This window comes from Gorilla gorilla, chromosome 11, assembly GCF_029281585.2.
Source record: "Gorilla gorilla gorilla isolate KB3781 chromosome 11, NHGRI_mGorGor1-v2.1_pri, whole genome shotgun sequence".
In the NCBI taxonomy this organism is placed as follows: domain Eukaryota; kingdom Metazoa; phylum Chordata; class Mammalia; order Primates; family Hominidae; genus Gorilla; species Gorilla gorilla.
This window is the reverse complement of record NC_073235.2, coordinates 127,653,540-127,679,697: the sequence shown is the minus strand read 5'-3', so window position 1 is coordinate 127,679,697 and position 26,158 is coordinate 127,653,540. Positions and strand designations below refer to the sequence as shown.

General features: G+C 39.0%; 1 protein-coding gene across 11 annotated transcripts in view; it reads left to right on the top strand.

Moving 5' to 3' along the window:
- DOCK10 (dedicator of cytokinesis 10) overlaps nucleotides 1-26,158 on the top strand; it is a 281,316-nt gene that overhangs the window by 71,885 nt on the left and 183,273 nt on the right. For 2 of the 11 annotated variants that reach the window (XM_055380575.2, XM_055380573.2), the window contains exon 1: nucleotides 22,693-22,896. The exons of the other annotated variants lie outside the window; for them this stretch is intronic. In XM_055380575.2, coding sequence (XP_055236550.1) covers nucleotides 22,792-22,896 — 105 coding nt within the window. In that variant the 5' untranslated portion in view covers nucleotides 22,693-22,791. Of the gene's footprint in view, nucleotides 1-22,692; nucleotides 22,897-26,158 lie in introns of those variants that run through there. 11 annotated transcript variants of the gene reach the window in all.

The following is a 26,158-nucleotide window of genomic DNA, read 5'->3' as shown; positions in this document are numbered from 1 at the left end:
CAGGCTTGTTGTGCCATTTGAGAACTGTAGGACTTCGGATAATTCCCTGAGTTCCCTGAGCCTCAGTGTCCTTATTTGCAGCATGGTGGGGATTCCTCACAAAGCTGTTGATGATGATCTAAATGAAAACTGAGTAAAAACACTGATCACAGTGCCTGGATCACTGAGGGACTGCACCTCTTTTTAATCTGTAAAATGAGGAAAACACCTGCTGCCCACCTGCATCATAGAAATTTAAGTAATTCTACAAGTAGAAACATACTGTTTATTAGGTTGGATTAATTCTGGGGAGACGTTTTGACACACATGACTACCCTTCAGTTCTCCACTATTAAGGAAACTAGAATATTCAATAGAACACTCATCAGGTGAACAGAGTTGCTCAAAAAGACGACTCAGTGAAAAAGCCAGTGAACCCAATGATATTCCCCAAATGAAAGCCACTGGGGGAAATGAGTGAGCCAAAAGGCAGAGAAAGGGATCAAGGACAAGGAGAGATGTAGACAAGGAAGAGGCTCCTCGAGCAGGGAAAGAAATTAAGCATGAAACTAAAGTGGCCTGTGGTTGTTGAAGGGGACTGTTTAAAGGTTTGCTTTAAAACCGGCCTGCTTTTCTATCACTCTAAAACAAGGTGACACTTCAGTCTGTGTCATCCTCCACTCTGGTTTTTATTTCCTTAAAGATGTTGATTCTTTCATAGTGGCCATCCTATTTTGTCTCTTTTTTGCCCATGCTGTTGAAAAGAATGCTGATGGGTTTCAAGTTAAAGATTACACGCATCTATTTCTTTCTTTTAGCTCTGAAAATTGAGTGAAGCATAGCAAATCTGTGATTAATAGAACTGGGGTAGTATCACATCTTCAGGGACTGGCATGATGGGCATCGGAGGCTTTCGTTTTGACCTCCAGGCAAATGAACCAGTGAACAGCCCTGGAGGACTCATTTGCAAAGAAGTGGGGAATAAAAAGTCTCATCACAAATTCGTCTTCTTTTTGCACAACTATAACAAAAAGAAATGATGAACCATATATGTGTTCATCACAAAACCGTAAGGACCTTTGGAATCATCCAAGTTCACCTACAGAAGCTTTTCAGATCTGTTCTTAGAAGATGTTCGCTACAGATGTGGCTAAGGTCATTAAAGATCACCAAGACGTTAGATGACTTTCTTAAAGGTGGAGATTGAAAGGAGAAACGTTAGGATTGTGGAGTGATATCATCACTGAGTGAATTAAAAAGTAACCAGAGAAATCTGGTACCCCCGTTTGAGAGGACTGCTGCTGCTTCACACGAGTGCACATTTTTAACACTTCCTTGGCAAAAGCCAGGAGCCTAATTTCAAACTGAGACCGCCAAAAAGTAGAAAAAAAATCACAGCTGAACAGCTTTGCCCTGGGGTTCCGCGGAAGACACTGTGCCTGTCTGCAGCCCTCCTTATTTCCTGGATTTGGCAAGCCCTACATTGAGTTCACCTTCCCAGTCTTCTGCCTCTGTTTGGTTGAAGTGTAGGGGGTAGTTCTAAGTGTGTGTCTGTCTGTGGCTCTGTTTGAGTTACAATCAGTTAAAGAGACGTTCACACCTTGTGTTGCCTTTAAACATTCAGCCCTATTCATATCCATAGATGCACTATAAATGTTTGCATGTGCACATACCATGTAGCTATGTAGCTGGATAAAGACTCGTTTATGATATTACATCCATTAACCTGGTAACCAGATTTTTAAATTGACCTTGTATGTATGGAAAAATAATCTAGTATCTTAGTCAGTTAGGACTGAATCTGTCATTTTAGAATCTCGGGAAGGTAAAAGCGTAAGGATTTGAAATTATCGTTATAGAATTCATAAATTTTAGCAGCTGTCTCATTTGATCGCTCACCTTCTAGCAGTAAATATCAAATTATCACCATTTTACACAGAATTCCAAATCCCAAATACTCAATACCAAGTGGATTAAAAGCAGCTATGTGCCAAAGGGCAGTCATTGAAGTGGGAAATTAGGGAGAGGGGCTGGGGAGGTTGCAGGAGATGAGAACTGTTGTGTGGGGTTGAGCTTCCTCAGGCCCCGCACCTGCCCTGCCTGGGATTGTCTTTTTCCTTGATTCATTTTTCCTGTGGTTTTATGAATCAAAAGTTTAAACTATTCTTAGTTCCGGGAGGTCATTTTCTGGTGCTCTTTTTAAAATACCACATGGGAATTATTTCGGTCAGCAAAAATACTGAACATACCATTTTCTGTTAGCTCTCTCCTTGCCATGTTTGTTTCACACATACTTGATTTCTCAGCAAGTGCTCCCTTTTATGATCATAATCATGGCTTAAATTTAACATTGTTTTTTTCTCCAAATGGTTATCTTACTCTATGTTCAAAAGTTTAGATTTAGAGGGCTCAGTTCAAAATTCAGCTCGTGATTTCCATTTAGATGTTTTCCCAAAATACATAATGAATAGGTATCAGAAAACTGCAGTTGCAGAAGTATAAAAAATCAAGACAGAATAAAGCCTCTCCATTTTTTCTTTTTATATATTTTTAAATTGTAAAAGAAATATATACTATGAGAAAATTGAAAACATTTGAGGTCATTTTTTTAAAACTTCTTCCCTATAGTCCCACACTCCTCTCAGATCCCTACAGAAAACCATTATTAACAACTACATATATGTGGTTTTTTTTACAATATGGATTTCCATGACTCTTAACATCTGACTCATTAAGAGAAGGTCTTTCTAATTAGAAAATTAAACATGATCATGGTGTAGTACGCACAACACAGAGCCAGTTTGAGGCTTAATTTCCTGGTGCGATTTGGTAAGGAGGCCTATTGTACTGGCTATTATAACATACTTCAGTCATAGTCACCAAGTAAAGTGGCAACTTCAGAAACCTGATTATAAAATCATACTTTGGGGTTGACCTACCCAATGCCAAGACATTGGGCAAAAACCTGAAATTTTACTTATTATGGAGATCATTAAGACATCTGAGGGTAAACTTTTTAACACCAGATAAGACTAGAGGATAGGCCGGCTGGGCGCGGCGGTTCACGCCTGTAATCCCAGCACTTTGGGAGGCCGAGGTGGGCAGATCACTAGGTCAGGAGATAGAGACCATCCTGACTAACACGGTGAAACCCCGTCTCTACTGAAAATACAGAAAAATTAGCCGGGCGTGGTGGCGGGCGCCTGTAGTCCCAACTACTCGGGAGGCTGAGGCAGAAGAATGGCGTGAACCCGGGAGGTGGAGCTTGCAGTGAGCCGAGATCTCGCCACTGCACTCCAGCCTGGGCGACAGAGCGAGACTCTGTCTCGAAAAAAAAAAAAAAAAAAAAAAAAAAGACTAGAGGATAGGGTGAACTTTATCCATTTGGTCCTGATATTCCATGAACAATGGACAGTGTCGTTTCATGTACTCTTGTTTTAGCAGCTACAATGTTTTAAACTGAAGGGGTTTGCAAACGTGTGTAATTCCCGCCTCCTTTATCCCTGATACCATGAAATGTGAGCCTCTACTTTTTTTTTCATCTAAGTACCTGCTTCTAGATGAGCTATTTAACTTTATTACCATGAGCTCGCTGGTATGTTCACAGCCTCAATAAAATGTAATTGGCCATAAAGCCAGCAAGTGTTGAGGTCTAGGTCCAAAGAAACTTAATGTGTAGCCCATTATACTCTTTGTCACACTTAGTATTTTTCAACATCTTAAAATGAGAGTTATTCCCCTCTTTCTCAGGGATGCTGTGTGATAACAACTGAGATTTAAAGGCTGTGTGATCAGTTTTATGATTCACATATTGACAGTAGTAGTCTTACTGACTTCCAGAAGGAGGAAATAAAGACTTGAGATTTCTAGAAAATAGTGATAAAGCAAACATCTCCCTTTTGTTGACCTGAAAATTATATTCTGGGATTTACGCATGCATAAAAGAAAGTCAGTCTTATATAAATCTTAACAGGCCATGAAGCATTTGGTGATGGTTATTTTGTATATTCAAAACAGCCTGTGTTGTATCCTGCTAATGCAAAGAGGCCATTATTTTCAAATAAGGTTATCTCTCTATAGGGAGAATAAGACGACAATCAAGGGCCACGGGGGGGGGAGGGGCACCATCCAATTGTGCTTTCCTAGTTGCCGATATAATTTTTAAGTATCAAGAATATGCAGGCCCTTCAGAAAAGTCTTTCAAATCAAATTGGAGGGAATGAGAGGGCTAAGAGTGGATGGTGTATAGGCTGCATACTCTGTAATGTTTGCCAAATATCTGAAGGCGTCAGAGAGTCTGTTGTGCCCACTTGCATGTTTATAGGAGAATGTTAATCAATTAGTTCCATTCTGCTATAGATAGTAAGTAATTACATTCACTGGAAGCCACAGCAATGTGATTAATAATACATTCCAATTTCCCAAAGTAGCATTTCTCCCAGCACTTAAACGTGGCTCTTTGAAAAGACATTTTTGTATATAAGAGACATGGTTGAATTGAAATTTATTCCCCAAAAATAATACTGTGAGAAGAAAAATACAGAGTTTTATATAATGCCTTCCGACTCTTCCTACATAAATGGGTAAAATTTAAGTTACTTTTTTTTAACAATTTTCAGATAAATTCTCAAGAAAGAGTATTTTAGGCTTAACCAGTATTTTATGCTATATGGAAGTTTTAGGGAAGCCAGTTAATTTCTTAATAATTTTGGAGCACCTGCTATTTTCAAGTTCTGACACTAAGCTCTCTAAACGATAGAAAGGTAATTAAGCTACTATCTGTGTATTTAAGAAGATATCACAACAATAAGGCATTTGGCCTGTATTAAGTGAATACAGTCTAAAGGGAAATAAGATAATTTCCACAAGAAAAGCACAAAGAAAAGTGCCATGAGGTTTCAATAGAGGGACAAAGAAGACAAGAATCCACCCAAGAAGGATTGTATCATAGACTATATACAGAATCATACTCAGAGATAAAGGCAGAAAAGTTAACTGCAGACCGTCTTGTGTAGGAACATTGACCTTGAAAGGGTGCCCAAGAATGCCTACTTGTTGGGCATTCAGTCAGAAAACGGGTACTTTTCCTACCTGCCAGGCTCTGCTCCCTCTCTGACACAACATGAAATCTGGGCACTTTTAGGATTATCACCAAACCTCCTTGAACTTTGCACACAGTATGAAGTTAAAGCATTTCCCATCGAATAAGCTATTTGTTCAATACACCATAAAGGCTGAATGATTATGTTTTTGGAAAAATGTGCCTCATGAGATACACAATGTAATTATTTTCTAAAATCAACCCTATTCATTGCTGATATTTTTGCAAACAATGGAAAAGTTGATTAATGAGAGTTCTTGACTTCTACCAAAAGAATTTCTTTTTTATTTGATATAGTGGTATTGACATAAACCATCAAAGAGAAGTATGTTTGCTGCGGACATCCATACTAGAAATAACTTGGTAGTTTAGTGGACAACACATTGTCCTATGTCTCTACCCGTAGCCATTGTGAATCATTCTCTCAAAAGAATGTCTTGTATCCTTGAAGTATGGGTTCTTATAGCCGGGCTGTTCTCCCCTTTTGAGGCTCAGTGGCCAAAGGGAGAAGAGAAAGAAAAAGAAGGAAAGGAGATCTGCATTTTTGAGGGCATGTTACCAAAAGGTGAAATTTAACATTAATTTGGTAATATTCAACACCAGTCATCACCTTTTCTTAGACATATTCAAAGGCCAGGCGAGGCATGGTGCCTTACACCTGTAGTCTCAGCATTCTGGAAGGCCAAGGTGGGCCGACGGGTTGAGCCCAGGAGTTCGAGGCTGCAGTGAGCTATAATGATGCCACTGAACTCCAGACTGGGTGATGGGGCGAGACCGTGTCTCTGTTTAAAAAAAAAAAAAAAAGAAAGAAAAGAAAAAAAAAAAGAAGAAAGAAAGAACACATACTTAAAGGCCAGGACTTAAAGCTGTAGAAAAATCATTATTTTATTCCTGGGTCCATGGTTCCTGTGCCTCTTTAAGCCCTCAATAAGGAATTACTGATGAGTCAGGTCGTATCTCTTTCAAAGAGGTTTGTTATTTTAAGATCAAGCTATATTAAAGAATCGTTTGCATTTAGAAAATGAACAACACATTAAATTTTAACCAATCATCAAGTATCCTTTATTATTATAGCAGCTTATTATTTATAGTTGTTCTAATTCACTTTGAATTCTATGACATATTTTTATTACATCCACTTAAATACAGTCATCTAAATTTCACCAAGGAAAACACATAAGACGTCTCACCTATGCTAACACCCTCCGCATCCTGTATTTTATTTCTCCTTTCGAACATAAAGTTTTAAATAGGTATTTTGAAAATATAACATGTAAGAAATGACTCTTATGTAAAAAAAAAAAAAAAAAAAAAAGAATTTTAGACCAAATTGTGAAAACATGTGATTGTAGTTTAGCTTTCTTGTTCCAATAGTCAGTTGGACTGTATATCAAATTCTTCCCTTTGCAAGAAAAAGTCATGTAAAATGTAAATAATGAAGAAATAGATGAAAAACATCAATGAGAATCTGACATTGCATCCACCTTTTCTTAAATTGTGAAAGACAAGTAATTGAAAATTCTAAATTCGAGTAACTTTAATTTTCATGTTAAAGTCCTTATATTTCTTTCATTCTTAATATAAAATTACTACTTGAAAACTGTTTACTTCTCCTTTAAAATAAATCTCTGTCACTTCTTAGAAGTTTTGCTTAGCATCACGTTCTCGTCATTTACATGAAGAGGCTTTGAGCCATACCATTAATTGCCACACTGATTTCTCACATGAGCTGACTCTGCCTCAAAATGGTTTTTATTCTTTGAAATTAAAGAAGAAATTTGGTGCAATGTAATGATTACTATGGCTTAATCAATACAAGAAATATTCTCTTGTCCCATACATTTAAGGAGAGGGCATTCTAGTTAGACAGAACAGAAACACAATTTTATTACTACCTTCAAAATTTTGGCACATGATTCACATTTGAGAAATCTTCACGAGTAAACTATTGATCTATTGCAGACCTGTATTAACTGCGAATATATCAGCAGTAGAAATCCTTAGGATTATTGTCTAATGTAGAGGCATCAGGCAAGGCTTAGATCAGAGTCTCAGTCACAATATTCTTCCCAAAAGACATGGTCTTAAATATGAAACCCTTAAGGGTTCCAAACTCCATACCAGCAGGCCACGAAGGGAATAAGTGAAGCAGGCTAGACAAGGGGTCAAATCGGATTGGTGGGTAGCATAGCAAACTAGGGCAGGCATGGCCCATCCAGAGGGTTCAGCCACCACTCAGCTTGGACAACAGTTTCCAGGTCAAAAGGTGGGATCAGTATGGTCAGATCTCGAATTTTTCAAAAAAAAACTAGTAACCAGGGCTTATATACAAAAATCTCCCAATTGTTAAACGCTGGCAACAAATTCATATACCTTAAAACATTTTTTGGCAGAAAAAAATACAACTGTGGGACTAACTTGAATCCTAGGCTGCCTAATTGTTATTCTCTTTTAAATTTTCATTAGGGTTTCACTTTAATTCAGTATTCCAACTTCAAGGTACCAGTGAGAACTATAATATCTGCGATCCATTATAATATACTTGGCTGATATGAGTGGAAAATTATTTTGCTGTTAATGTAAATGTAGGATTAAGGATTATATTTTTGACTTTGAGAAACATGCATTCTGGCTCCTAATTCAGAAAGATTTCCACAGGTATAATTGAATAGTCACAAGTCAGACTATCTTTTCTTGACTGTAAAACAGTACAAGCGAAATGTCTTAATAAATATCTGACACTTAATTTAATTTTCAGCAACATAATGCAAGTAGGAGATGTGAGTACTAATGCATCAAAAGCAACAAATCCTTTTAGAAATCTGTTTACAAAGCAGATCAGAGATCTCATCGGTTATTGAAGAAAGTGGGTAGAGAGTGGACTCTCCTGTTCCATATTTTCCCTTTAACTGAGTCATAAATTATTTTCCATGCTGACTACAGTGCTTATTTAGTGCTTACTATACAACCATGAAAATTTGTTCATGCCTCACTCTATTGTGCTGAGATTTCACAGAAACCCCGTGAACCCAATGCTACATACCTAATTATGTGTCAATTTTTGTCCAATCTCGGAAAATAACTGGAAGTATTTATTTAAGTTATGCATTCCCCTAACTGATAGGCACAAGTATCTTGGTCAAACTGCTATGAAAAAATGATTCCTGGGAGAGATGTGTGATTTGGCTGGGGTTCATTTCAGGGAAGGAACAGACCAAAATTGGGACAGATGCAGAGGTCTTGCCCTGAAGCCTGTCAGCCAGCCACCATGCTGTCAATTCTTTGTTTTAGCACCAGTGCAACCTGGCATCTGCCCTAGTTCAGATTTTCATGGCTCCTCAATAAACTCCTGCAATTCCTGTTCCCCCTGGAGAAGATGTCACTGACATCTTCTTATGCTAAAAAATTTGAAATTCTATCTCACTAGTTTTCTTACTGAGACCCAGTTGCACAGATCATTTCCTAAATTGTGTGACACAGAATAAGAAGTACCCTGTAAGAAAATGCTGCTATGTGGGCAGGCGTGGTGGCTCACACCTGTAATCCCAGCACTTCAGGAGGCCAAGGCAGGCAGATCACAAGGTGGAGACATCAAGACAATCCTGGCCAACATGGTGAAACCTTGTCTCTACTAAAAATACAAAAATTCGCTGGGCATGGTGGTGGGCGTCTGTAGTCCCAGCTAATCAAGAGGCTGAGGCAGGAGAATCGCTTGAACCCAGGAGGTGGAGGTTGCAGTGAGCCGAGATTGCACCACTGCACTCCAGCCTGGCAACAGAGCGAGGCTCCGTCTCAAAAAAAAAAAAAAGAAAGAAAGAAAGAAAGAAGGAAGGAAGGAAAGAAAGAGAAAGAAGAAAGAAAGAAAGAAAGAAAGAAAGAGAAAGGAAGAAAGAAAAAAAGAAAATGCTGCTATGCAAAAATAAGCATGGGAAATATCACATACTACAGACTGGAGAGAGAGTTGTGTTGCACAATGGGAATTGGAGCTCTGAGGAATTCTGCAGTGAGAAGGTCAGTTTAGCTTTGTTCAATGCAGCATTTCTCAAGTTTAGTTGCCATTGTAAATCTCTTCTCTGTCATCCTGGCTAACATGTTGTGAAGCTCTAGAATACAGTTGGGGAAACACTGATATTGACAAGAGAGGATGCTACTCAAGGCTTCCGAGTTGGTAATAACCTGATCAGACCTGGCTTTCACAAGGAAGGTTGCTGCAACGAGGAGGATTACAAGAAAATATACAATCATTAGAATTTGGTGATGGGTTCATTGTGCACATAAGGGATAAGGGAAGTTGAAAATGAGTACCAAGTTTCCAGTTTTATCACTTAGGTGGATGATTATGTTAGTAAAATCATGATAAAGTTGCATGGACGGGTATTTAGAAGGAAAGGGAATGAGCATATAGTTGGTTTGCTTTTTGGCCCTTGAAAGGACATGGAAGAAATGATAATGAAATTTTCATTTGTTTGACTTTTAGTACTTTCTGATGCAAATCTCTCATCACAGCACCTGCCAAACCAACTCCTCTAAGCTCTGTAAAGACAAATAAGTTATTTTATTCTTCTGGTTATCCTGAATACTTAGCACAATGTCTGTACCCATTTACAGTGTAAATAAACATATGGTTGCAAATAGTTATATGGTTGCAAAAAGAAAATGACCTTAGCTAGGTCAAGGAAAATAAAGAGTGCAGGTAGGGGAATCCCCTCAGACTGGAGGAAGAGCTCAGCAAGAGGCCTCAGTAAGCATGGCGGGAGCAGGAGCCCAGGAACAATAGGAATAACAATAATAATTATAATAATGATAATAAATGTGCAGCATTCAAGACACTGTCTTTGGTATAAATCATGGCTGTTTTCTGCCTTTATATATCATTCCTCTCAAGGTTCAAGTTCAGAGAAGGAACAATCTGATTGGTGGAGGTGGGTCAGGTCACCTTGTTTGATGTGCTCTGGAAGGTGAGGGGATAGAGGAGGTGTTCCCCATAGGAAAATCAAGGTACAATTTCCACAACAAGGAGGACTGTATATGTCACACCCATATTGACTCTGCCTTTTTCTCCAGCAGATGAAAAGCTCAGGCTTTTATACAAAGACTCAGTCTTGGCAATGACTACTGAAGTCAACCCAAAGAGCAGAGGGGGACAAAACTGAACATCAGGCCTGTTGGAAAGGAAGGGTTTCCCAGTGTCGGCTGCCGTTTTGCAGCTGTATTCAAGGCAAAAGTAATGAGATGTTAAAAATACATAACTGAATATTCAGATTTTAGCAAGATATTATCAATAAATTAAGTGGGTGTGAAAACAGCCCCAAAATTATTTCCAGTGCTTTATTTACAAATTATGTCAAGGGCAATGTCATCTAGTGAGAAGGCACAGCTGTTTCCTTCTGAAGTAGAATCCAGCTGAGAGCAGGGAATGAGAGACAGTAGCATCTTTTTGGGTGCATCATCTGGACTAAATGTGGAGAAAGAGGAGCTCTGATTGAAAAATCATTTTTCTTGCCTAAGTGGTACTTGAGGTAAAAAAAAAAAAAAAGAAAATAATAAAGGCTTATTTTTTGGGGTCCGGTTATAAGTTTACCTGGAAATGGCTGATACAAGTTTTTTTATTTAAAAACACACAAACATAGAAGTTTAGAGTTTTTTTAAAAAAAGCTTCAGAACAAGAAGTCCAGAAAGATTACTGTTTTGCCTGAGGTCACTCAACCCATCAGCGATAGATGTTGAATACAGGCTTCCTGATGCCATCCAATGCTCTCCTCACTGTGAATGCAGTGAGATGCACTCTGCCTAAAAGAAAAAAGAAATGGCTTATCATGGCAGTCTCCACTCTGTAGTTATGGGCAGTGAGAAAGAAGAAGTCAACACAAATTCAGAACTGGTTCCTGAAAATATATTCCCTAATGCCAACCAAAGCAAGAAGGATGCCAATTTTAAATGCTGCCAAAGATCTTTTGATGCAGTCTAGGTAGCGGATCTCCTTCCCAATCTATGATACCCTTGCAAAAGAGAACAAAGTCAGATTAAATGTCTCTTTGTCAGTGTACTTTAATACCTTTCAGTGGCCTTGGAAATTTATTCAAAGGAAAAAGAGGAAGATGGGGAGAAAACAAAGTGCAATACTCTTTTCTGCTGTTCACAACATCAAATTGGTAATTATAATGTTGGTATTTGCCACATGCCAGTAGGAGATCCCGCACCGTTGAAACATAAAGAGGATACTGTTTATTGCTCTGGGAATTTACAGTCCTGCTTAGGCAGAAAAGTAACCATGAAAAGTTCTTTTTTTTTTTTTAAGCATATGATATTGGTTAAAACTTGGCTGTCTTGACTTCCTTGGAATTTGAGTCTTCTTTGTGGGATAAAGGGAGATGACAGAAATAGGATAATTGGAACCTTTTGTAGTTGTGCACAGAGGGGATTTAAAAATGAAATAGCCAGTGTTGCAAGACACAATGAGCACAAAGAGGTCAGTTGTGGAAGGAGTGAGTGTGCAGGGGAAGAGAGGCTGTTTAACCTAACTATCCTTATCCAAACCAAGTGGTCTTCTGGCTACTCCCTTCCTTTCTGAAGCATCCTATTCCTTTCACTGCCACTTTCGAGGTGCCCTTTTTGTGCCCGGAGCTGGTGCCCTTTTTGTGCCCGGAGCTCCTCCTCCTAATGCTCAATGCATGAGCAGCTAGGATCATCCTGCACTCATAAACCATACACTGTAGCAGCGCAGCTCAAGATGACCTCAACACAATTACTTTATAATCCAACATACAACTGACATCCACTGAGCATTTTATTATATTCCACACATGGCACTAAGCACTTCACCAATATTCTATTAATAAGCCTCACAACATCTAATAAAGTAGGTACTGTGGTTATCTTTATTTTGCAGTTAAGGAGACTCATTTCCAGAGAGGTTAGGGAAGTCGCCCAGAGCTACCTGGCAAGTAAGTGTGAAGGCCAGCACAGTGGTCTTACCGACAGTGGCCAACACCACAGTCCCAATGACATGCTTTCATGCTTGAAACGTGTATCCTCATCCGCAATTCCTTGGGCCTTTGCCTAGGTGACCAGCTTGCCTCTTCTGAGATAATATTCTAAGTTATTGAAGATTATAATGGGTTTGTAGCTTTTCCAGGCAAGTGAAGCTGCATTTTAATAGAGACGTCCCAGAACAGAAACAGAAACCTAGGTGTATGCACTAATTTGAATAGTGGTGTTTTGAGACATGTGGAGAAGTGAAAGAGGGCACTGATTTGAAGGACAGTAGGTCTGAGGTTCTTCCAAGCAAGTCAGCTCGGCTTTCAAGAGGTACTAACTCGGGTCCAAAGAGAAATCTCCACCATCTGCCAGGAGATCCCTGGCTCTGGAAGCCATCATCAAGGAAATACTGGATTTGGTGGCTCACACCTGTAATCTCAGCTACCAGGAAGCTGAGGTGAGAGGATCTCTTGAAACCAGGAGTTCTAGACTAGATTGGGCAACATAGCAAGACCCCACCTCAAAAAAAATTAAAATGAAAAAAGGTGTGATGATACACATTTGTAATCCCAGCTACTCAGCAGGCTGAGGCAAGAAAGTCATTTGAGCCCAAGAGTTCAAGGTTGCAGTGAGCTATGATCACACCGCTGCACTCCAGCCTGGATGACAGAGTGAGACCCCATCTCCGAAAAACAAAGGGGGGGACGGAAAGTAAAAACTAAATACTAGATTTAGACCTAGGGTTGGGGAGAGATTTTTCCCTGCCCTTCCCTAAGAAGTTTTGGCAACTTCTGAAGACCTCATTGGCTGTCACAGATGGGTACAGCAGAGGGCGGGGAGTTTGCTACTGGTATCCATGGGTAGAGGCCAGCCAGGGATGCTACAAAACATCCTGCAATACAAGGGACACCCCCACACACAAACAACAAATGATCAGATCCAAGATGTCAATAGTGCTGAGTTTAAGAAACCCTGATTTAGACAATACCTGAGGGACATGACAAGCATGACCAGGTTTACAAATTCCAAGCAGAGCCGTGGCCAGTGAAGAGGCTGGCTTTATTCCAGGGTTTTCTCCTCCATTTCCCAAACATGCGGCGTGATCCAGCTGGTTAGTTAATTCCACCTGACTGAGTATACATTAGGAAAAGAGAATATTTGATTTTATAAATGAGACCTCAGTGCAGTATAAAAATAGTTTGTGTTGGGAGGTAGTGCCACAGAGGGCACTATTTTATGATTTTCCTTCTAAGAAAACTATCAGGTGAACCAGCTTCTGAGGCATTGTTTCTCAAAGTGTGGTCTGTGTAGTGTCTTTAACAGGCATCACTTAGATGCTCTATTTTTTTTTTTTTTTTCTGAGGTAGCGTCTTGCCCTGTTGCCCAGGCTGGAGTTCAGTGGTGCAATCTCGGCTCACTGCAACCTCCACCTCCAAGGTTCAAGTGATTCTCCTGCCTCAGGCTCCTGAGTAGCTGGGATTACAGGTGCATGCCACCACGCCCAGCTCATTTTTGTATTTTTAGTAGAGACAGAGTTTCACCATGTTGGCCAATCTGGTCTCGAACTCCTGACGTCAAATGATCCACCCACCTTGGCCTCCCAAAGTTCTGGGATTACAGGCGTGAGCCACCGTGCCCGCCAATGGATGGTCTTTATAAAGCCAGATTACTAAACCCCCGAATGAGAGCTACTGAGCTCCTGGTTAGGGTCAAGGAATCCACATTTTAAACAACTTATCCATGTGATTCTTACAAACACTGGAGAGTCTCTTCTCTTTGGGTTATAGTAGTAACTTTCAAAGTCCTACTATTGTCCAGGTCCCAAATCAAGTCTCAGTGCTTGTATGAAGAAATCCTGCTTCACCTTGGCCAACACAATGTTCTCCTTTGTTTTCAGATGCTGCAACCCATATTCTTCATTTGTCACTTCGTTTCTGCCTTTTGTGTTTTATGTGTACCATCATCTCCCCACATGGACTGTGTATAGTCTGTTCTAATTCTCTCTTATCATTGATTCCTGGCGCTGGACAGACACGAACAATGTTTGACAGAGAGTCATTCTCATAAACTAGATTAAATAGGTATGGGTGCCCTTATGAGAGGTATCCAATTCTTGTTTCTCTGCTATTTCAGTTCTTCTTGTTTACCTAGTGAGGTGCAGAACACATACCCAGAGGTTAATTTGCCCTTTAATTGGGGACCTTAACTACTGGACTTCAAAATGTCAAGAATTTACTGCAGTGTGCACAGCTAAATAAAGGAAATCCAACAATTAATTATCTGTAAAACACAAAGAAAGTTCTTGATTGCAAACCCAAGACCCTACCATTATTCTCCAATTTCCACAATGCAAGGCATTAAACACTTAAATCAAAGTATTGTATTAGCTTTATCTCCTGGTGGAGGCCTTAAAAGACACAAATGCCTTACCGTGCCATTAAAGAAGTGGTTTGTGGAGTCGACTGGGTTACAGGGATTGTACCTAGGCTAACAATCTGATCCACTAGCAATAAATTGTTGGTCTAGATATCTGGTTGCCTTCACACTCAGCAACTGGCATTTACATGACAATTAGTTTCCTTCTCAAAATTGCTTAGGTAACAATGCTTTATTGCCTCCCATTTATAAAGACAAATCCTTCTGCTGTAAAAAGACAGCCACAAGAATAAAGCATATGTAATGGTGGTATTCCATAAATTGACCAATTTTTCCATTAGAGCTTTACAGATTTGAAAGACCTTAGTCTCCCCACAAAACTTACATACAATGTGCTTTTCAGGGTAATTATTAAACAGTGAGTGACATTCATATTGAAAGCAAGGTAATGAGTAGTTTGAATGGCTACAGGAGGGCAATTTTAGGTGCTTGTTTTATTTTAAAGGAAATAACATTGGTCTGTAGTTAATTTTGCCAGTAGTGGGAAGCTGGAGTAGGCTCCAAGCCAGCAAGCAGACAGGATACCTCTGTCTCTAGGGAAAATGCAATTGGAAAACAGTCCCTATAAGATAAAAAGATAACTGCATTGATTCAGATCTCCTCAGCCTCATCTTCTTGGAGGCTGTATTGTGTCTTCACCTGATCATTTGTGGAAGAAATCTGCTTCAGCTCGGAATGCTTTTCATTTTCTTTAAAAGGTAGAGGAATAATAGTATAATGAAAAATATATTGCTTTGGAGTTGATTACTTTTTAATAGGAAAAGAACACTGTATTCTAGGTGAGAATTAGCTGCATGCCTTTGTAAAGAGCAGTATCAATCCAGGCATATATATTTGTATGAAACATGTTTAGAAATGCTATGAGCTAGCTGTGGTATTTTTGTAGTTGTCATTGTCATTATTGTTATGCCCTGGCTTCTGAGGATGGAGGCAAGGTCATGTGAGTTAGAGTTTTGTCTCCATAAGAATAAATGTTTGTCCCTTAGAGATTTCCCATTTTCAACAGCACAGCAGGCTGAAGCTGGAAATATTAAAATACACATGACTTCTCGAAGACAGTTGGATGCCTTTAGCAAAAAAAAATCAAAAACTTCAAAAAGGGTGATTAACTAAATGCCCAACAGGAAATTCAGAAAAGAATAAACCCTAAAATCATTGTATTTTATTTTCTAAATATCACACTAAGATACTTATTGGTAAGATATATACATATCTCTGGACTATAATTTTTTTCTGGAAATGGATATCTCTGACCAGTGATGAAGTCCACTATTGAAAAAGTATAACTCCTTCACTGTTTGCTGTTAGATTCTAAGATGGGCTCTGTAAACTCTGTAAGAAATTAATTTCTTACCTACCCAAACCCCTCTCCCATCAAATTCTGATTTGATGAGAATTCTCTAAATGAGAATTTTCACCTTCTAACCTATTGAAATTCAGTACTGTGAACAAATATTACAACTACAACTTTATACCTGTCTGAAAGGCTATAATTGGAGTACTATGTTATTTTAATACAATCAAGATAACTTTATGCCTATATACCTGTACAGACATACACAGCAAATGCACATCATCTACCCCACACACACAATAAGCATGCATCACACACACACACACACTGTGCACACACAGACTCCCACATGCACCACACACTCACAAACTGCAGTCTCTGTTATTGTTGGCTCATCTGCATTCTCACTCATGTGCACAGCACCCTTTATTTTCCAAGAAATTTCTAAATACTTTATACGATTAGATTGGCACAAAGGTAGTTGTGGTTTTTGCCATCATTTTTAATAGCGCTATTTTAAAAAACCACTATTTTAAAAATAATCACAAAAACCGCAGTTACCTTTGCCCCAACCTATATTTCACAGACATTGTCCACTTTGAAAACTGTACATTTAGAAATATGAGGTTTTGTCATGTTCATTTAAACTCCCCCAGACAAGTCTACTCTCATTGGTAACTTGGAGCTGCTCAATTGGGTTGACCTTTCTAGCAGGAAGCAGTGAGCCTGAGTACCACTAACTTTAAGAGCTCTTCTGCAGGGCTGAGGCTCAGGAGAGACCACAGTGAAGGAGGAAGTAGATACTTGCTGCTTTACTTCCTTTAAGCAGGGTGTACACTGGTTGAGCTGAGCCTGCAGATGCACCATGGACCAGCCTTGTTTTTCCTATGACAGAAAGGCTGTGCAGCAAACTAACCTGCAGGCAAATGGGGAAATCTACTGGAAAAGGAAGAGAAAAAAATAAAATGAATTATCCAAGCATTCTGCGATAATGAAGAAGTAATCAACGGCAAATGCCAAAAAGCTCAACAGGTTAAAAAACTTGGAATAAAGATAAGATGTAATAAGGAAGTAATAACTGAAGTGGGAAGAAATGAATAGGAGGTGCCTTACCAATTGCTCAATTTAGGACTTGTGAATCCTGTCATCACGTACATGTGTCTAAATCTTAACCACTATGTTTCTAGTTACTCTAAATTCCTAATGGTACTTTTGGGGCCATTTTAATGGAATGGATTCAAATGCATTGTCAATGAAAGCCAGGTTTCTGCCCCCCGGTTGCTTAGATTCAGTGATGATGCCATTTCCAGATTGGATAGCCTATCTAATTGAAAATAATTAGAATTGAGCATGTTAAAACATAACATAACTGAGCATTTAAAAAGGACTTTCACATAGTATATTGACTTTGTTTGCTGCCTTTCCTCCACCATTATTTTTCTTCCTTTCTTCCAACTTTGTTGAGCTCTCCTGTGCCATTCGACTTCTCACCTTTATTTCGACTTCTCACCTGTATTTCACTGCCAGTATTTTCCAGTAAATGATCTAGAAGCCAATTTTCCATTTCCTCCCACTCATTTCTTAGTCCCATTGCAACCTGGATCTCAGTGGTCAGTGGAAACCACAACCAAAGGCCAAGTGTCTTTCTCATCTACACCTTCTTCTCAGTACATCCTTGATGTTAAAATTAAAACACACGCATACAAAATTCGGGAATAAGACGTAGTAGACTGTATTTTAAAGACATCCCCTCCAGACTGCCTGATTATTCAAACATGAATTTTCATACAGCTGTGAAGGGACTTTGCAGTCATAAATTAAGGTTGATCATCAGGTGGCCTTAAAGTAGAGAAATGATTCCGGATTGTCCTGGTCTGATCACATGAGGCCCTGAAAGCCAAGGCTTTTTTCCCTGGCTACAGCAGAGAGATACAGAAGAAGAGATATGTTAGGAAGATGAGGCAAAAGGAGAAGTTAGATTCAAAGTGTGAGTGATTCAGCTGGCTATTTCTGGTTTAGAAAGGGTCCTTGAGTCAGGGGATGTGGGTGGCCTCTGAAAGCTAAGAATAACCCCTGGCTGACAGACAGCAAAGAAATGGCCACCTCAGTCCTACAACTGTAAGGAATAAATTTTGCCAACAACCTTGCATGTGCCTGAAAACAGCTTCTCCCCTGGAGCCTCCAGAAAGAGATACCACCCTGTTGACACTTAGGTTTAAGTCTTGTGGTTCTCCAAGCAGAGAGTCAGCTGAGCCGCACTGAATGCAGATTTCTGACCCATGAAAACAGATCATAAATGGAGGTTGATTTCAGCCACTAAATGTGTGGCAGTTTGTTACAGTGGCAATAAAAACTAATACAGATTGCCAGAACTTTTTCTTAGGTTTCTGACATTTTAGCATTCAAATTCCCATGTCTCTAAATCATGGTTAAGTGTCCCATCTTACTTAATTTCCAAACATCTAGCCTCTTCTCTACTGAAAATGGCAAACTTACTTTCTGACTGGACACCATGGGACCAGACTTTGAATTCTTATATAAGAATATGTGAGACTGTGCGTTTTGTATGTACATATATGCATGCATATATATGTGTATACATAAATACATACTTACATAAGAAATGACAAATACCCATTATGTTCAATAATAATAGTTTATGTATATACACAGATAGGAATCTTAGCCATTATACATACACATATATATATATTTTGTTCACAACTCCAGGGACTCACATATATTGTTTCACAGCAACCCTATAAGCTATAAACTAATTGCTCTATTCTTATATATAAGAGTTAGGCAGAGATAAGTCAAATACCTTGCTGGATGTTATCTAATAGACAGCTGAAGATTTAAGCACAAGTATGTCTAGATCCAAAACTGCAAGGTCCTTAGTTTTCAGCCTGTCTATCTCTCACACTGAATCTTTTTAGACATTGCCAGGCCCTACATCCATCTCTGTTCAGATGCCATGCAGCACCTTCCTTAACCTCACCTGTCCAGGACATTGAGGCTCTGCAATGCCTCCGTAATTTCCCCTTTTATCTCTATGCCTTCTCAGTATTTCCTGAATTGCCCTCCATCTACCATATGTAAAGGAACTTCAAGACTGTGTTCTTAATTCTGTTAATCTCTTCTCCAAAAATTCAGTTTACTTTTAGACTTTTAAATTTAGTTGTTTTCATGACTTTCTGCTCCACGTCTCCAGTCCTAACTTTTTCTTAAGTTCTAGGCACACATATAACAGCTGGACTTTCCCTTGTGACGATCTTCTGGATGCAACATCCAACATGTCTAAATCAGCATTGCACATTAAATAAAGGGGGGAAACCCTCCCTTCTTACCACCCTTTTCCCCTCACTCATATTACCCATCTCCTTCATGGCCAGTCAGAAACCTGGCATCTTTGAACTTCCCTTCTGGCTAAGACGGTGGGCTCAGTAGCTGGACCCCCTGGACTTACATCCCAGCTCTGCTACTGACTTTGGGCCAATTGCTTAATTTCTCCAGAACCCAAACATTCCTCTGTAAAACTGGAATGGTGATGACAATGATAACAATACGTACCTCACAGGGTTGTTGGATGGTTTAAACAGGTTCCATAAAAAATTTAGACCAGCATCCAGCACATAGTACTTGCTCAGTAAATTTCAGCTCTCATTTTTTATTTAATTGCTAGATCTTTATAATTTCCCTGAAATATATGGTTATGTTTCTGTTGCCTAATTTTCTGTATTCCACCGCCCTATGTTAATATCTAGATTAATGCAAACCATCTCTGGATCAAATTATCTGCAATCCAGCCTGCATGTAGCTACCGAATGAATCTTTCTAAAGCACTATTGTAATCATAATTCAAAAATCCTTTAGTGGTTCCTCATGATTTCAGGATACAGTGGAAACTTTTCCTTATCTTGGCGTTCAAAGCCTTCCATGAACTAGCTCCTGACTTCTACCTTCAGTTGATTCTATCTCTCCTCTCCTATTTAACCCTGGGCAGTAGACAGGCAGATTTCTAATTTTTTCTTAAATATTCTGCTTTGGCCTGCCTTTTTGCCTTTGTTGTAACTAATAGTTATGCATACTATGTACCAGGCAAGGCAATGTGTTGATATTTTTAAGATGTCATTGTATTTATCCTCACCACAAACCTATAAGGTAGTGACTATGCTATCCCTATTTTACAGATGAGAAAACTGAGGCCTGGAAAGGGTGAGTGATTGGCCAAAGGACACACAGTTAGGAAGTGATGGATCCAGGATTTGAATCCCAGATGATTCTGTAATTTTAACCATTCTACCTTGATGCCTCCCCTCTGCTACATTTCCTTTCCAGCAGGATGCTTTCCTCTGCATTGATCTCTTTGATTCCCACCTATTATTCGAAGCCTACCTTAGAGATATCTTTTCTATAAAGCTTCCCCAGACTCTTTCAAACTCTAGTGAACTCCTCTGTAGGATACAAGCTTCTTAAAACTAGGAAAGATGTTTTATTTTTCTCACAAAGTTCAGTGATGTCTTGAGTACAGTACTTAATAAATTCTGATGATTTATTGGTCTTGGATTTCTTTTCTAATGAACTTGGAGGCATCTCCTTGTAACTAAGCCAACAAATCTCTGATTGCTCCTTATTACTGGTTCTTGCCCATTGTCCTAGCTAGGACTTTTGATTAACAATATGTTTCTAAAACTAAAGCAGAAAAGAAATGTGTTGGAATGGTGTGGAGTGTCTCATAGAATGGTTGAGAAGCAGGCTTGGTCTAGAAACAAGGAGAAGAAAGCCTGTAGAGGGCCCAACGGTGCCATCCCCTGGAACACTCCATGCCATGCTGCTGGATTTTCCCCTCCTTTGCATCAACACAGACTCTGTCTATCTGACATCCCCATATGCTGCCGGGTGATGCCTCTTTTTGCCAATATTTCAGGAAGCTATGATTAGCAGCTGAGGAAATGGAGAAATGAGTCATTCTCGTATTGCAGAAGTTGAAAAGTGGGAGGAACTCTAGGATAAAGAACTGTGGCGCCTAAAGAGGAATAGAGGACAAAATAGATGCAAATATTGGACAGACAGAAAGTCACTTAACAGTTTCTCAAGATTATTCAATGCTTTGTTATAAGACAGTCTACTCATCTTCTAAAACTGTGATTCAGAAATTTAAGGCACCATTGTTGGATGGATCCACAGATGGTTTTCAGAAGTTTGTGACTCTTGACCATGCATGCACATTTTCTGAGTGCTTATATTTTTCTGATGAGGGGGTTCATAGCTTTTATCAGATTTTAAAATGAGCTCATGATCTAAAAAGGATTATAAAATACTATTTTTAGCCATCAACATATACACATAATCTAACCCCAGGAAATCAGGTGATCCAGAGTCAGACTCTCATCACACCATATAAGGAAAAAATAATAAATCTGAAGATTCTGCATGTACTATAATATACCTGTTCATCTGTCAGATGTCAAAGCGTTACTTTGAGGGTGAAATCTGTTTAGCACTAAAGACATATGGTGGAATTTCTAAATATCAAATGACCAGGGATCAATGGACTTCTGCTCGGTGGAATCCTTAGTTTGCCTAACTAAGCCAATTACAAAGTAATGATATAATTTATCTCCCCAGCTGTCATTTTATAGCATCATGCTATTTTTCTGATTGGTTTCCAAAGAAGGTCTTCTCAGTCTGCGTGCTAAGACAGGAATAATCAGAATCCCTTTTTCCCTGTCTGGCACAAATCACTGCATGACAAAGTAGAGACGGGTGAATGGCTCAGGCCTGGGGTACACGTGTGCCTATCAACTAAATCTAATTATTACTGGGGAAAAGAGAACAGCCTAGTCCTGTGGCCTCCAAATATTTCTGCTTCACCTAGTAGAAAAAAACTGAACATACTCCTATATTGTATATCTGTTTATCAATTATATGGCTTTTATCAATAGCTAATATTTCAAAGCACAATATATATATGAGACAAGGTTCATTGTTAAGCATAATAAATGTAAATCCCTAATTTATTCTTTATTAAACATATATTTAACTAATATATACTGAAAGCCTTTTGAGTGCCGCGTGTTCTAATCACTGAGGACCCAGTGAATGAAACGAAATCGCATGCTCATGGAACATACAGCCTGGTGGAGGAAGAGACCCTGAGTAAAACAAATAAATAAACCGTACAGTTGTGTTACGTGTCAGTGACTGTGATGGAGAAAATCAAAACAGGAAAGAGCCTCTGGGTGGGTTTGAGGGGAGAACTGCACTTTTAAATTAAATAGCCCCAGAGAAAGGGCTTGAAGATCTAAAGATGAGGCAACTAACTCTGTAGCTCTTTGTAACTATTTGACATACAGATTCAAGGAGTCCATGTCTGTGTGCATTCTATTAAATAATAGTCAAGCATAATTTCTTTATTTAGATAGCTAATATACAAAAAATTCTAATATCTTCTTCTTGTTCTCTAAGCAATCACTTTGGGAACTCCCCTCGGAAGATCACTTATTTAGTCTACACTTAACAACAGCAATTGCTTTAAACACAATTCTCAGACCTCAGCCATATTATTACAGTTGACTTTTGGGGTCTAACCAGAATTATAAAGTTTGGGTGGCTGTTTTGACAGCCATGGAGCCCTGTTGTCAATTAACTGTTCAATTCAATCTTGATTTAGTTGCATGGGTGGTTTTACATCATATGGTTTATTTAGCTGTGAACAATTCTCTTAAACGTCCAGAGTCATTTTGTGTTGCTTTATTGCAGGTGAAGAGGGAGGGTACATGCACAAAAGCAGTATCTGAACAGCTGGTAGTTAGTTACTCACAGGAAGTGGTAACTTGACAGCTTTCCTTTCCTTTCTGTTGAGTTACATTCATGTAGCATGAGCATTTCCCTTTTTACCAAGAAGAAAGATTTGTTCAGCCTGGTGACGCTTCAGAAGAAAAGAGTTTAACGACATTGATATTTTGAAATATTTTGTGACTGAAATTACAGCAATACGATGAGTTTTCGAGGGAAGGTTTTTAAACGGGAGCCCAGTGAATTTTGGAAGAAGAGACGAACTGTGAGGAGAGTAAACCAAGAAGAAATCCACAGATTTAGTTCTGTAGGTATCCAAATGTCAATGTTTTGCTTTCCATCTTTCCTTCAATCCTTTCTTTCAAAAATGATTAGCTCTACAGTGGTATTCTAGCACAGGCTGCTGGGTGAAGTCCTATATGGAACAGAAGATTCCATTTGGGTCCTAAATATTCTCTTTTACTTCCATCATTATTTTTGAAGTCACGCTGTTCTCAAACCGCATGTAACTCTTTTAAAATATATTAATAGAGAATTTAATCATTAAAACATTACTATAATATTTGGAATTTAAGGTGATCTTAGTATTATGGTACAAATTAAAATTTCTGAAGAAGTTATTCACTTTATTAAAGAAAAGCCTCTAATTGCCTAGGGACTCAGTTGATGACATGTATATGGTTGTATTTTTAAAAAATTGTCATTGCTCTATTTTATCATATGCCACTAATTATTTATTTTAAAATTCTTAGAAAGAGCAATCCAAAATATGAAAGAAAAAGTAAATAAGCATTTGATTAATAGAGCCAAGGAGGACTTTAAAAAGTGATACTTTTAAAGGTTTTAAAGGTTAAAAAGATTTGGTTTTGTTTTGCTGTTAAAAATATTTCTGCCTTATTGTTTGCAAACAAAATGAGAGCTTGAAAACCTGTACTTATTACAGAACTTTACAGATCTATAAACTGTAGAATGTATAGAACTTTACAGTTCTATAAACTACTGACAGTTGAATATCAGAGCTGATTGTTAGAGCACTTCAGTGACTTTCATGTAAAGTGAAGGGCCCACTTTGTATGTTAAATGGCTGCGGCAATATTCCTGGGTAGCTTATTTTAGAAGCATGTTCATTTCACATGGTGGGTCTGGCTTTGCTTGCCTTTTTCGGAGCAGGGTTTCTCAACCTCAGCGCTATTGTCATTTGGGGTCTGAGAATTCTTTTCTGTGGGGGGCTATCCTGTACCATGTAGGATGGTTAGCAAATTCCTGGCTTCTATCCATTTAATGCCAGTGGCAATCCCTCCCCAGTTGTGACGACCAAGAACATCTCCAAACATTGCTAAACGTCTCCGGGAGGGTGATCACTGATCACCCATATGAAAACCACAGTTCTAGGGGTGAAAGATCTTTTTGTTCATAGAAACATCTTTAATATAGAAACAGAGATGGCTTTTCAAAAATATTATATATATATATATGTGCACACACACATGCATATATATAGGCTCTTTATAAATATGAATAAGTACATTGCCTCTCAATGAATAGAGGCCCTCTTTATACTAACAATTAGTTGACGGTAACTTGATATGAATAGAGTTTATTAGAGGTGTGCTCAGAGGGTTGGTACTGTGTTGTTGTTTGTTCAGTTTCTATCTCAGGAGTGTGCATCTGCCATTGGTGAATACATGCAGTTGAGCTCCTACCCTTGTTCCCATTAAATGTAGCTCTAATCTTTCCACTGGGTATTTCATAACTGGAATATGCAGAGTCCTGGACCTGACCTCTTTCTCCCCATTGGTCAGAAATAAGAGCCTGGAACTAACCACTTCCTCCCCACTGGTCAGATATATCTTCCCTACTGACTCCAAAAGAGCCTCGTCAGCCTGTTAAGGAGAATAACTGTTTCAAAATATTGCCTGGTTTGAGATTATTTTTAACTTGAGTCTTGTCCCCAAAACATAATTTCCCTGCTGTATTTATCTCAATGGAGTTTAGAAGTAGCATGGACTATGTCACCCTGAGAGTTATTTCTTGTGTCCACTAAAAGAGAAAATGCACAGAAGAACATGTCTATCTTACTGAGACCACACATACAGTGTTGGCAAGAGGACAGTCCCCAGAGTCTCACCATATAATGAAGCTAATCACTCTATGAATTATCTTAATTGAATTTGAACATATTGCTACTGAGTACTATGGGAAGAGCGGCCAGTAAGGACGCGGTATTTTCCCACAGCATTCAGTTAGCAATGCATTCAAATTTAATTAAGATCATTCATACAGTGATTAGCTTTCTTCGACGACAGAAGGCACTGCGGATGTCCGTGCTACAGTTGCCTGCTTTTGGTCTGCCTAAGATAGGCATATCTACTTTCACAGGTTGTCTCTTGTATTGAGTACGGGATTGTTTGATCCATCCTTAAGTATTATCCTGAGATGTGCTTTTCATTTTGGAATCCAAGAAAGTGAAACGAGTAATTACAGCACTAGGATTTGAAACAGATATCATGAGGAAGTCGTTCTCCCTGCCGCTCTCACCTGCCATCTATATGACCTTGGGCAAGTTACTTAAATCACTCTGAACCTCAGTTTCCTCTTCTGTAAAATGCTTATAATAATACCTATCCTGCGTTAAGATTGTTTATTAGAATTCAGTTTGGTACTGTGCATTCTGAACAGTTACAAGTGTTGTGTTGTGTAACTTGAACAGTTACAAGTCACAAGTGTTGCCAAAGTTACAAGTGTTGTGTAGTGTTATTAAAACTAAGTAAAATATTTCCATTTCCAAGGACAAGGGAAAAGGGACACTGAAATTGTCTTTCTAGTGCCTTCAGCAGTTGAAGTCACTGGACTACAGGTCACGCTTTTCTCCTGGGAATCTTTTTTTGATAACAGAACCATCTAGGAGACAGACTTCTGAACTGCATTAAGCTGAGTGCTTGAGGTCCCAGATCTTCCTATGTGTCAATACAGTTTATTTCAGAAATACCATGGTTTTTTTTCTACCCAGTCTAAGCAGAGTTTAGCTGAAACCCACTCACAGCCTCATTGTACTGTGCCCAGCACATTCATATAAGCTTTCTAAAATCTAAACCAGCCGGGCATGATGGCTTATGCCTGTAATCCCAGCACTTTGGGAGGCCAAGGCAAGTGGATCACAAGGTCAGGAGATGGAGACCATCCTGACTAACACGGTGAAACCCCATCTCTACTAAAAATACAAAAAATTAGCCGGGCGTGGTGGCACGTGCCTGTAGTCCCAGCTACTCGGGAGGCTAAGGCAGAAGAATCGCTTGAACCCAGGAGGCAGAGGTTGTAGTGAGCCGAGATCGTGCCACTGCACCCCAGCCTGGGAAACAGAGCAAGACTCCGACTCAAAAAAAAAAAAAAAGAAAAGAAAAAAAAAAATCTTAAACCAACATCCCTAGACTGGCTTCAGAGCCTATTCATTTGAATAGTGATAAGGGAAGGAGCAATTCAGTTGACAAAATGCCCAACAAATAAAGATGAGACCTAAAGTTAAAGAAGAAAGCAATAACTTCTTTTAAACTTTTGGATATACCCATAAA